Source organism: Oreochromis aureus, linkage group 3 (assembly GCF_013358895.1).
Source record: "Oreochromis aureus strain Israel breed Guangdong linkage group 3, ZZ_aureus, whole genome shotgun sequence".
Classification (NCBI taxonomy): Eukaryota; Metazoa; Chordata; class Actinopteri; order Cichliformes; family Cichlidae; genus Oreochromis; species Oreochromis aureus.
Genome location: NC_052944.1, coordinates 69,379,320 through 69,393,336, shown reverse-complemented (window position 1 = coordinate 69,393,336; position 14,017 = coordinate 69,379,320). Strand labels below are relative to the sequence as shown.

At 39.3% G+C, this 14,017-nt stretch overlaps 1 protein-coding gene across 1 annotated transcript in view; it reads left to right on the top strand.

Moving 5' to 3' along the window:
• The window catches only part of LOC116309971, a 195,486-nt gene that overhangs the window by 37,386 nt on the left and 144,083 nt on the right, over nt 1-14,017 (top strand). The window contains exons 7-10 of the mRNA XM_039608020.1: nt 2,294-2,413; nt 3,045-3,164; nt 3,895-4,014; nt 5,472-5,591. Of these exons, the coding sequence (XP_039463954.1) occupies nt 2,294-2,413; nt 3,045-3,164; nt 3,895-4,014; nt 5,472-5,591 (480 nt within the window). The remainder of the gene's footprint in view (nt 1-2,293; nt 2,414-3,044; nt 3,165-3,894; nt 4,015-5,471; nt 5,592-14,017) is intronic.

The following is a 14,017-nucleotide window of genomic DNA, read 5'->3' as shown; positions in this document are numbered from 1 at the left end:
ATACTCCCACTGGGCTTAAATCTGAGACTTTCCACCAGTTGACCCTAGAACTGAAGAAGCTTCTCGGATGGGAGGTGAACCAACTTCAAGCAACTTAAAGAAGTCCAGACGCTTTTTTGTCCAAGCTCGTTAGAATACGATGACCTGGATGACTGAGAACCTTTACAGATACAAGATTATATATGATGTATTTACTACCATGTCTAGTTCACTTATGTCACCTAAGATGCAAACATATTTGTGGCATTAAGCAAAGATATCTCTCTTTAGTCTGAACCAATCTGTGGTTCACACTCTGGGAATGTAGTAATACAAGTTCCTGTGGAGAGGGGAGGAGCTGCTCTGCTGAGGTGAGGAGGAAACAAAGTACTGTAATTTCAGTTTTTAAAATCAAGAAGCAGATGAGTGAAAACAAGGTGAGTGTTGCTGAGCAATAATAGGATATCTGAATTACTAGAAAAATGTTTCTTAGCAGAAAAAAAATCATTTTAATGTTTCTAAAGGTGGAACAATAAAGTCTGGAAATAGTTATGATCTGTTTTGGTACTTGAGTTTGTTAGACCATAAAGAAAAGGAACATCATGGATGAAAATAAATCTTTGGTTATTGATGAAACTGACATTTTTCTTCATGTGCTGAGTTAGCCGTCTTTCAATGAGCTGTAAAGGAGTAAAAGTATCTATTAATTTATGAGGTAGAGGGTCAGCTGGGTTTAATAGAGACTGGACTGTGTGTGCGTGTGTGTGTGTGTGTGTGTGTGTGTGTGTGTGTGTGTGTGTGTGTGTGTCCCTCTCGCTCAGTGTACTGTATTTCCTGTTCTGCAAGTTATGGGTTTCTATAAATATATTTCTGATGTTTTTCACTGTTGTGCTCAAAGTAATTATTCCTTGTTTCTCTCTCAGGATGCCTAAAGATTAGTGGTTTGGTTAAGAAAAAGAATGATCAGTGAAAAGTCCACAGTTTGTCCTCCACCTCTAGTCCTTAGTCCTCGACCCTTAGGCACAAAGTAAGGGACTGTTTCTATTCTAAACAAACAAACAAAGTGAAAATGGTTTAAGAATATGGTAAACTTCATTAACATAAGATAGTCTTTCTGAAAAAGATCTTAAAGCACTGACAGATTCAAAGTGATTTTGATAAACAACCACTGACACAGCTATGTTGCTTTAAATCTGTATATATTATATACTTGACCTCTTGATATTTGTTTCCCCTTTGAGTTTTGTAGTTTTATATTTCTTAGTAAAATAACTACTGTCCCTGCAGTACACTTCTCTATGATTTTGATTGGTTTGATGCTCCCAATGCAACACCTAGCATTTCTATGTGCTCAAAGGAAGACCGATAAACCCTGGGTAAACATCAGGAATAAGTTAACCTGCTTGCTGTGAATCATTATCCTGGTAACCCCGGGCCTCCTGGTTGGACATGCCTGGAACAGCTCACCCAGGAAGTGCTTAGGCTCCTTTCAATGTGGAGGAGCAGCGGCCTGGTACACCGTCCACATCACTGCAGACGAAGCACCAATCCATCTGTCAATTTCCTGCTCCATTCTCTCCTCATTCATGTACAATACATTGAGATACTTAAATTTGGGACAGTAACTCATCCCTGACCATGATTGGGCACTCAACACTTTTCCAGCTGAGGAACATGGCCTCAGATTTGGAGGTACTAATTCTCATTCCTGCCACTTCACATTCAGCTCTGAACACAGGAGGCCTCCACCTTAGTCTTAGTATCCGCTCCATACAGAGCGGATACTAAGATATCCACCCCGGCCCGCCACCTCTAACCAAGGGTAACTTCAGACTGAGACCAAGTCCAGCTCTATCGACTAGACTGGTATCAGAGCCCAAGCCATGCAGGTATCTAGCCAGTAACTCTCCTCCTCATCCACTAACTGGGACATGTAATGTCAAAGGTGACATTATGTGTCCCAGATTGCTAGTTTTGTTAGCCGGGGATCAGTGAGCCATGGTTTCCTGGCTCCTGGCTGCTTCCCACAACACAATTCTTATTGATTACTAAATACTGATGAAGGAAAGATTGATTGTGTATATAACAAAAAATTTAAATGGAAATCCAAAATTAAAAATATAAGCAAAAAATCTAAAAGTAATTCAAAAGGATTACCCTGGTGACAGCCTGTCCTACAGGAATTACAGTAGTTGTGAGAAAATTTAATTCTTCAGCTTCGTAAGTCTGACACTGAGACAGAAGCAGCTCAATGGCTAACAACAGGTACGTGTAGAAGAGTAATATGTTCTTCATTGTATGTTTGTGTTTGCAGACATCAGCAACACAAACTCAGAGGAGAGTTTCCAGGATCCAGCTCGATGTCCATGAACGTTGACATGTCCAGAGAATTTCTTCCAGTCTTCAGTCGTGAACCTGGACCCTCAGTCACAAAGTAAGAGTCTGATTCTACTATTAAGTAAATAAATAAATAAATAAATATAAAGATCCTTTTGGTTTTGAGTCTTTATATTATTTCAACAGGATTTGCAGGAGTGGAGCGATTGGAATTGTTCTTAATCTTTTCCACATCAGTGGACATCTGCTGTAATATTTACACCTCTGATGAATTTTCACAAGTGTTAACTTTACTTTGATACCAAGATTGTTTTTACAGAGTTTATAATTACAGAGAAATACTCCATTCACACTGGGCATGTCATTTTTGAGCAGGAACCTCGGAAAGCCCTTTGGGGCTTAAAAGGATTTATGACACCAGTCTGGGAAGCTATAGCCTAAACTCTACCTTTCAAAAATGTTAAAAAAGTGGTCTAAACTTTGTAAATATATTAGCATGTCTCTAGTATTTATGACCAAGGCTGTTAAAACCAAACATTAATTTAAAATGATCTCTACAAAACAAGTACCCACACAGGTTTTATGTTCCTTTCTTAAAATACCTCCAGTCTGTTCAGTGCATTTCTTCAGCCTCATAAATCTGACACTGAGACAGAAGCAGCTCAGTCACCAACAACAGGTACATGCAGAACAACAATGTGTTCTTCATTCTATGTTTGTGTTTGCAGACGTGAGCAACATAAACAAAGACCAGAGTTTCCAGGAACCAGCTCGGTGTCCATGAGCAGTGATGCATCCAGAGAATTCCCTCCAGTCTTCAATCATCAACCTGGATCCTCAGTCACACAGTAAGAGGCTCATTCTGCTATAAACTGAGTGAACATGATATTGGTTTTGGAGTCTTTGATGTCATTTCAATGGGGTTTGCAGGGGTGGAGTCACTGAATTGTTCTTGATCTCTTCCACATCAGGTTTTGTTTGAAGTTAAAAATAAATAGGTATGACATGAAGCATATAAGATAAGATAAGATAACCTTTATTAGTCCCACAGGTGGGAAATTTGTTTTGTTACAGCAAAAGTGCAGAGTTATGTAGCAGAAATTAGAAAACACTGGAATGCAATAAAATAAAATAAAATACTATATACAATAGAATAAAATAGAAATACAAATGCTATATACAACTGAGTAAGAAAATACAAAAGGAACAAACAAACATATGGAACAAACATTTCTCTGTAAAGCTAAAACACCATTCTTGGAAGTCATAGGCTAAACTCTACCTTCCAAAAATGGTGAAAAAAATAGTCTAAACCTTATTAACATATTAGCAAGTTTCTAGTATTAAAGACCAAAGCTGTTCAAGATTAAACATTCATTTAAAATAATTTCCGCAAAACAATTACCCACACAACAGCTTTGTTGATTTCAATGTGTATTATGTGTTTAACCCCTAAACATGGAAGTTGGTTAGACTGCTTGCTGTGACTCCTTATCCTGGTAACCGATGGCATGATTAGTGAATATTGATGGAACATTTCGAAGAATAATATGTTCTTCATCCTTTGTCTGTTTGCAGACGTCAGCACCACAATTACAGAGGAGATTTTCCAGGATCCAGCTCGATGTCCATGAGCAGTGACATGTCCAGAGAATTCCCTCCAGTCTTCAGTCATGAATCTCGACCCTCGGTCACACAGTAAGAGGCTGATTTTTGCTATAAACTGAGTGAAGATGATTTTGGTTTTGGAGTCTTTGCATTATTTCAGCGGGATTTGCAGGGGTGGAGTCATTGAATTGTACTTAATTTCTTCCACGTCAGGTTTTGTTTGAGATTAAAGATAAATAGGTATGAAATTAAGCATTTGGAGCAAACATTTCTCTGGAAAGTAACTGTAAGTAAGAAGTGTCCCAAAGCCCCCAGTACCTTCGGCAATGGGGGTGGACTGCAATTTAACCCTCCGTGACATCAAGTCTTTTATGAAAATATTAGCGTGTGTGGTATCCACAGAAATCTCAGAATCTCAATTAAATGCTTATATTAAACATTTCTACAACCACCAAACACAGCGAAAACTAGCAATGACTAAAAGAACAGTTACGTACTTACGCAAAAGTCCACTAAACCTAAACAACAGAGCCACAAACTCCCCCGACTACATGTAAACACAAAACAAATAGCTTGTTAGCGAGCTGAAATCTCACAGATTCCAGAACAGCAAATTACTGGCCCACTGCTCATTTAAGTTTGAGACCCTTGATTCAAGCTGTCCATGGCACACGAGAGAATGGGCCTGCTGGCTGTGAATGTGTGGTTAATTCTTCAAAAATATTTAAAAAAAACAAGCATTTTCAGGCAAATAAATGAAATAAAATCATTTCTGCTCTTTAATACCTACAAAATTCAACTCAAATATGGTGTCTAAAGTGTGCCAAAATTGGGCAAACTGCACAACGCCTGAATATTTATTTATTAAAGATGCTGTAATTTTTCACTGTTTCACTTCAGAAGCATAAATCTTTGCACAGATGATGTTTCACATGATGTTTATATGTTAATTGTTGATTTTCTGGATTAAAATGTGAACTAAAGCATATTTTTAAAGGGGTTTTTTTCTTAAAAAAATGTAAATTAGGCGAGGAAAAAAAAATTACTTTTCTGTGCTCCAGCCTCAGTAAAGTTGACACATTAACATCTGCTGTAATATTTACACCTCTGATGAATTTTCACAAGTGTTAACTTTACTTTGATACAAAGATTGTTTATAAAGAGTTTATAATTGCAGAGGAATACTCCATTCACAGTGGGCATGTCATTTTTGAGCAGGAACCTCGGAAAGCCCTTTGTGGCTTGGAAGCTATAGCCTAAACTCTACCTTTTAAAAATGGTTAAAAATTAGTCTAAACTTTATAAATATATTAGCATGTCTCTAGTATTTGTGACCAAGGCTGTTAAAACCAAACATTAATTTAAAATGATCTCTACAAAACAAGTACCCACACAGGTTTTATGTTCCTTTCTTAAAATACCTCCAGTCTGTTCAGTGCATTTCTTCAGCCTCATAAATCTGACACTGAGACAGAAGCAGCTCAGTCACCAACAACAGGTACATGCAGAACAACAATGTGTTCTTCATTCTATGTTTTTATTTACAGCCGTCAGCAACATAAACAAAGACCAGAGTTTCCAGGAACCACCTCGATGTCCATGAGCAGTGATGCATCCAGAGAATTCCCTCCAGTCTTCAATCATCAACCTGGATCCTCAGTCACACAGTAAGAGGCTCATTCTACTATAAACTGAGTGAACATGATATTGGTTTTGGAGTCTTTGATGTCATTTCAATGGGGTTTGCAGGGGTGGAGTCACTGAATTGTTCTTGATCTCTTCCACATCAGGTTTTGTTTGAAGTTAAAAATAAATAGGTATGACATGAAGCATATGGAACAAACATTTCTCTGGAAAGCTAAAACACCATTCTTGGAAGTCATAGGCTAAACTCTACCTTCCAAAAATGGTGAAAAAATAATCTAAACCTTATTAATGTATTAGCAAGCTTCTAGTATCAAAGAGAAAGTCTGTTCAACATTCATTTAATTGATTTAAATGATTTCCACAAAACAAGCATTGTGTATTATGTGTTTCCCCCCTAAATATAGCAAGTTGGTTAGCCTGCTTGCTGTGACTCCTTATCCTGGTAATTGATGGCATGATTAGTGAATACGGAAGATACATGTAGAAGAAAAATGTGTTCTTCATTCTGTGATTGTGTTTGCAGACGTCAGCACCTCAATCACAGAGATTTTCCAGGATCCACCTCAATGTCCATGAGCAGTGACATGTCCAGAGAATTCCCTCCAGTCTTCAGTCATGAATCCAGATCCTCAGGCACACAGTAAGAGGCTGATTCTGCCATAAACTGTGTGAAGATGATTTTGGAGTCTTTATATTATTTCAGCGGGATTTGCAGGGGTGGAGTCATTGAATTGTGCTTAATTTCTTCCACGTCAGGTTTTGTTTGAGATTAGAAAGCAATGGGTATGAAATGTAACTGTCATGGCAGATGCAGGTCTAAGCAGCCTCACCAGCATAACAAAACCATGTTGTGACGGTTCATTAATTCACTACATTTGTCACGCTAGAGTTCATAAAGTACTTCTAGTATGTTTGTGGTGGCTGGGCTTTCTTTTTCCCTGTCCTATCCCCCAGTCATGTCTGTCCCGTCTGTAACAACCGAAAATAAAATAAATACATAATAATAATAATAATAATTGGACCAATATGGCAAGGCCATGATGATCCACTTGGTAAAGTAAATCCACTGGGCATCTTTGTTGGCCTTCAACTGCGCCTTATCTCTAAGGCTAGGCATTATGTTCCACATGAGGACCTGGAGAAGCTTATTCACGCTTTACTATGGCCTTCCCTCTTCTCTTCTTCTTAGACTGGAAACAGTCCAAAATGCGGCAGCCCGCCTCTTGACTGGTACCAGGAAATTTTGCCCTATTACTCCTGTTCTAGCTAGCTTGCACTGGCTGCCCATAAAGTATCATATTCAATTTAAAATATTACTCCTTACATTCAAAACTATTAATAAATTAGCGCCGAGTTATCTTAGTGAACTTCTCAAACCACATACTCCTGCTAGAACACTTAGATCTGCCACTCAACTACTTCTGACCCGGGGTGACCGCGCATTTGCTCTGGCTGCCCCAGTACTGTGGAATACCCTTCCTCTCGACCTCCGCGCATCTGATTCCATTGCACTGTTCAAATCACGACTAAAAACCCACTTATTCAATCTTGCCTTTCCCTCTAGTTAACATTTCTTTTATGATTTTATATTATGCACTTTTATGCTCATTTAATTCCTTGTTTGTTCTGTATCTGTTGCTTTCCTATGTATCAGTGACAGCTACCTGCTTGCATACCTAGTACTTGCTTTGGTCCTATTTCTATTATCTTCCTTCTACTCTCTATGTTACTTGTTAAGCACCTTGGCAAACCCTTGGTTTTTAAGTGTGCTTTATGAATAAAGTTTATCATTATTATTATTATTATCATTATTATTATTATTATTCAGACAATAATTCTGATGGGACAGGCAAAAAAAAAGAAAGAAGTAGAAGTGGTGGCTGGGGAACTGTATGGGCATTTGGAACTACTAGGGGTGGAGCGGAACCCGAATACGGTATTCAGAAAGTCACAAATGACATGTTGTTTTAGGAATACTTATTTCAAACAATACTTTAAAAGATATTTGTATTCAGGAACAAGAAAAAACTTTATGTCAAAAAGCTGAGTTTCCTTATGAGACCGCAGTACATGCCCGGAAAAGTGAGTGACGTGTGAAAGAGGTTACTGACACAGGCTGCTCAACACAGCAACAGAGACGGCTTGGCTGAGCGAAAAAAGGCTGAACTGCATCACTGTTTTTGTTGAATAGGTTTTATTGTGCCTTAACTGGGTTCTGGAGGAAGTTTATAACTTTCGCGAAAATCGGTAAATGACTCTAAATATATTTTAGATTTTAGATTCCTCAAAGTAGCCACCCTTTGCTTTGTTGACAGCGCTGCAAACCCTTGGGCTTCTCTAAATGATCTTCATGATGTAGTCACCTGAAATGGCTTTCACATCACAGGTGTGCCTTGAAAGGGTTCATTTGTGGAATTTCTTGCCTTTTTAATGGGGTTGATACCATCAGTTGCATTGTGCAGAATTCAGGTACACAGCTGACAGCCCCATTTGACAGCTGTTAGAATTCATATTATGGCAAGAACCAATCAACTGAGTAAAAAGAAATGACAGCCCATCATTACTTTAAGAACTGAAGGTCAGTAAGTCCTGGTAAAAAAAAAGCAGCCTCAGCCACTGCCTCAGAAATCGCAAGTTAACTGCACCTCAGATTACAGCCCCACAGAAATGACACACAAAGTTCCAGTAGCAGACACATCTCTAGATCAACAGTTCCGAGGAGACTGTGTCAATCAGGCCTTTATGGTCAAATAGCAAGAAATCACGACTAAGGAAAAGCAAAAAGCAGAGGAAATTTGTTTGGGCCAAGAAACACAAAGAATGGACATTTGACCAGCGGAAATCTGTGCTTTGGTCTGATGAGTCCAAATTTGACATCTTTGGTTTCACTGGCCGTGTCTTTGTGTGACACAAAAAAGGTGAACGGATGGTCTCTACAGCCATGGGCCCTACTGTGAAACATGGAGGAGGAGGTGTGATGGTGTGGGGGTGCTTTGCTGATGACACTGTTGAGGATTTATTCAGAACTGAAGGCACACTGAGCCAGCATGGCTACTACATCATCCTGCAGCGACATGCCATCCAATTTGGTTTGCGTTTATTTGGACCATCATTTATTTTTCAACAGGACAATGACCTCAAACACACCTACAAGCTTTGTATAGGGCTATTTGACCAAGAAGGAGAGTGATGGAGTCAGAGGCGGAGGCAGACATGTGAAACACCCGGGGCTTAGCCCTAAAGGGTAGTATGCATGTGGGATTTTTTTTTTGGGGGGGGGACGGATTGAAAGATTATTAGACTCTGTTTTGAGTTTTGTTCAAAAAAAGAGTGACTTCATATAGGGAAAAATATATATCACATCTGCAGAACACCTTAAACTAGTTTTTTAATTAAGCAGCAAGGCAGAACAAAGTCAGGGCTGTATCAAGACACGCGGACTAAACCCCAATTCAACCAGACCCAGAACTAATGTGGAATTAAAACAGGACTACAACAGTTCAAAATCAGGACTACTTAGGACTTAACCAAGACAGAACCAGAATCAGAACTAGATGATAGTAGCACTAAAAATCATCATAGACCTGCACTACACTTATTTTTTAATTCTACCAAAGTACACTATTTAGATTGAGAAAAGTTTATATAATTATTTAGCCTTGTTGTGCAAACAAGCCTGCATAACTTAATAAATATAGAATTTGAAAAATAACAAACCTAAAAAGAAACACTAGGTACGAGATACAGGAGTACCTATGACACGGTGATACTTTTGGTAAACAACCATTTGACTAACGTGTGTCTCACCTGCTCTTGTTCCATCTCTGTTCTGTCCTCATTCTCCATCCCCCTCTCTGTTCCTCTCTCTCTCTCTCTTCCTCTGTTCCTCTCTCTCCCTCTCTGTTCCTCTCTCTCCTCTCTGTTCCTCTCTCCCCCTCTTTGCTGACAATCATCAAATATACAGTTGAAATCAGATATTTACATACTCTTCAGATCAAAACACAAATACTTTTTTAATTGTAACATCAAATAAGACTAAATGTTTAATTTTTTTTAGGTTGATAAATATAAAAAACATGTTTGTTAACTTTAAGAGTAAAGAGAGAAATTGTCTATTTCTTAATTGTAAATGGCACCAAATTGTATTCAAAATTGAGCCACACTTATGGAGCTCCACAATTCTTTTCCTGGTGGACTCTACTAACCTATCAGAAGCTTCTTAAGCTCAGAATGGAATCATCTGGAGTTTTTTATTAATTAACAATAAACTTAGTGTACATGTACTCCTAAATTTGATGAAAGGGATAAAAAATAGACAGCTCTGTCTCTCTTTATTCTGACATTTAACTAATTCAAAAGATATTTCAATATTTATTTATCCAAAACAAAACAAGTTTACTCTAAATTGATGTTGTACAGTAAAAAAAAAATGTTCTTGTGTTTTCCATAAAGTGTATGTAAATATCTGGTTTAAACTGTGAATATACTGCTGTGTATTGAAATTTATGAGGTGCCGTAAGGGACATTATTACTGAAACGCTCTCACACACACTACTGAAATTTTACCTCTCACACACACTACTGAAACGCTCTCACACACACTACTGAAATGCTCTCACACACACTACTGAAACGCTCTCACACACACTACTGAAATTTTACCTCTCACACACACTACTGAAATGCTCTCACACACACTACTGAAATTTTACCTCTCACACACACTACTGAAACGCTCTCACACACACTACTGAAATTTTACCTCTCACACTCACTACTGAAACGCTCTCACACACACTACTGAAATGCACTCACGCACGCCACTGAAACCAGAGGCATTTCCGCTGAACAGGAAGTTGTTTCCTGACAAGGAAACTGATGGAAAAAGTGGTATATTTCAAAACACTACAAGGATGTCTACTCAGCAACCTGCTAGTACAGCGGTCCCCAACCTTTTTTGCGCCATGTAAACAATATAAAAATAAAAAAATGATAAATACCCTGAAAACCAAAAATTTCAAACTCAAGCCTCAACTCTTGCGACCCGGTACCAAACGACTCACAGACCGGTACTGGTCCAGGAATTGGGGGTTGGGGACGGCTGTGCTTGTAGCCTAAGTGAAGCAGCCACATTACTTAACAATATTTTAGCTTCCTTGAATCAAGGAATGGATTCAAGGTGCAGCAGGGAATTTGGCAAGTATGTCCTGTTTCCCCTAAGCTTTTTATATTGGCAACTCAGTTGTTAACACTATTAATCAAAAATTCTAACGACAAGGAATATAAATTTTTAATAAAGACTTCAAAATAAGTAAATTCACAGATGATACATCTATTTTTTGAAAGATAAATACGTGGTAGAGAAAACTAAATTTTCTCTAAAGCTTCTCGTTTATCTCTCAGTATCAAAAAATGTGAACTTCTCCCGATTCATACAAGCTCTGACTCCTCAATAGCTTTAGTTAGAGTTGAATCTAAAGTTAAATATATAGGGCTGATAATATCTAAAAAACCCAATTAGCAGAAAAGACACCAATATTTCTAACTGTATCATGGAGATGAAGAAATCACTTAGCCACTGGTTAATCAGAGACCTCGCTATTATTGGCAGAAAAATCCTATCTAAAGCTGAAGGCATCTCCAAATTGATTTATCCTTGTCACTCTGTATATATCTCCTCTAAAAGCCTTAATAAGGCTAATACAGTTATTTTCGAATTTTTGTGGAGGAATAAAACCCATTACATTGAAATATCTCAGCTTGTGATAAAGGTGGTATCAAAACTCCAGAATTAGAATTTATGGTTGGCACCCTTACACCCTAAAAAATTATTCAGGGGCTTAGTAAACATCATTATAATTCTAAGTTAGATGACCTTGATTAAATCTTTGAAAATCACAAAAGTGTTATCTTGAGTTGAAAATACTGAAAAGAATGCTTAAATTTTCAACACCAGTTTTTGAGTTGAACTGAGCTCTTTTGTTCAAGTTTATTTAAAAGAAAAAATTCTGTATTTGAAACACAGGGTGCATTATTTAAATCTACTCAATATATCTCATAGAAAGTACTCAAAATAACTGAGACACTGGTATTCATACTTATCATTGTCTTTAACTTTAATTATTAATGGTTCAAAATCAATATAATTTTGTCCCCAATACTAACTTAAAACTTTGAGTAAGACTAATGACCTTTGGCATGTACACGCGCGAGGAGCATGGCCTCATGGGAGATTTTCTGCACGTTGAACGAGACAGACACACATCCACTGCAGACTTGGTAACGTTTTCAGGTAAGTGACCAATTCTTACATTAGCTGTCTTTATCCACACCGTTCTTTTATGACATGTTCTGAAAATAGCGTTTGTCATGGTGGCTCACTTTTCGCAGCGTGTTTGTGCACGTTAATTTAAGTTTTCAACCCGTCTTCCAGTCAAGGCGGCGGGAAACCGCGCCCTTTTATCCTTTTACGTTCTGAGTCGCTCTCTGCGTTCCGGGTAATTTGACCGGAATGTCCCGGTACCAGCGACCTGACCGTTTAATCGGGGCATTTAGGAACCACGTGAAAGCAGGTGTGCTCAGACATTTCTAGAAAATGGCCCTGTTGAGTCGCGGTGCGGGAGCTGCGGTAGTCACGCGGCCTGACTCACTCTGTCAGGTTGTTCAGGACTAACGGTGTGTTCACACCGAACGCGATAGACGCGAGCGAAAATATGGCAAGCCATTAGTGCCAAAATTCGCCACTTTTCTAACCCGTTTGACTAAGAAATGGCGTAAAAAACGCCGTTTAATTATTCAAAACGCCGAAAAACGCGGCGTTCTGTTTCGCAAACGCCGTTTTTCCGACTCACATGGCGCCTGAACGCACCATCCGAGTGACGTAAAAGCGGCGTTCAAAGACAGACGGAACGCCGTTTTTTTTTCCGCCACTCGGCAGGAAACGCCGTTCATAGATGCATAAAACGGCGTTTTTACGGCGTTCTGTGCCAGCTGTAACGGCGTTTAAAACGGCGTTTTATTGAAATTATGCAGGGCACTCCCCATGGTTCCCTCATCCAATTACTTTCAACTCATTTCACCCAATCAAAGAAGAGGAAGTGCAGACCACACTAATGCATCACCGATTCACCTTGCTGCTAAGTGATTGCCTATTCAGTACCAGTGCTTGTCACAGTATTGACTTGTATTATAATCCCACTATGCATTTTGATGTGTTTAAGGCATGATCAAGCAAACAAATGACAGAATACTTTTGCTGAAACCTTAACTGTGTTACCTGTTATGGCAGCTAACAGGTAATGAGCAGAGCTAGCTCTGCTCATTTCTGAGCTTCTTTCTTATTTTCCTCTTTACTTCTCTTAACCTTTAACTTATGTCTTAGCAATCAGATTCTGCCATCATGCATTAGCGCTCCGTGCTAGTTATGTTGACTTTTCTCTTCTTTTCTCTCCACTTTTTCACCCGTAATTAGACACTCGGCGCATGGCTCCTTTGTTTACGTTAGGGATCAGCTGTTAGCGCTGCGCCCTGCAGCTGCGCTACCGGCAGACAGACCCTACGTCCCCAGTGAGGGAAGAGACGGGGGTGATGTCTCCCGAGAAGGACACCTTACACACCATCTCTCCTTCCTGTAATCACTGTAGATGTGAGATCGCTCCCTGATATGATTGAGGAGCTAATGACGCTAACCCGGTCACAGTGACAGTACCCCGACACTGCCCGGTACTCCCTCTGTGAGTAGGCTGCCCGGCTTCCAGCTGCTGCGGCCGGACAAGACGAGAGACAGCGGTGAGAGGAAAGGAGGGGGACTGGGCAGTGTTTGTTAAAGACCACTGTGGGACCTCTGGGCACATTGCTGTGAAAGAACAACTCTGCAACAGAGACATTGAGCTATTAGCCGTTAGCATCCGTGGAGGCAGCCTGTGACTCTCTGTGGTCCGCAGACTGCAAACGCAATCTCCGAGAGCTCTTCTTCTAATATCAGGGGACTTTAATCATGTCTCGCTGGACTCCACACTGCCCACCTTCACCCAGTATGTGACCTGCCCCACGGTAGGCAATAAAACATTGTACTTAATGTATGCCAATGAAAAAGTGGCATACAGTTCATCACCTCTCCCTACCCAGGGAAGATCTGATCGTAATTAGTGCGCCTTGTCCCTGTGTGCAGCACTTGTGCACGGAGCCACTAATCACCCACGCAGTGCAGCGATGGTCCGCGGAGGGCATATAAATAAATAATAAAAGCAAATAAATGACAGAATGCTTTTTCTGAAACAAACGGAGACCTTAACTTTTATCAAAATACCATTTTACTCAGTTTAAAGTAATACCACTGTATAATAGCCTTCAAATTTAATAATGTTAACAGTATCTCAGGAATATTTTTGCCCCATCAACATGCATTAAAAGTAGATATGCAGTTTTGAATCAGACCTGTATGTAC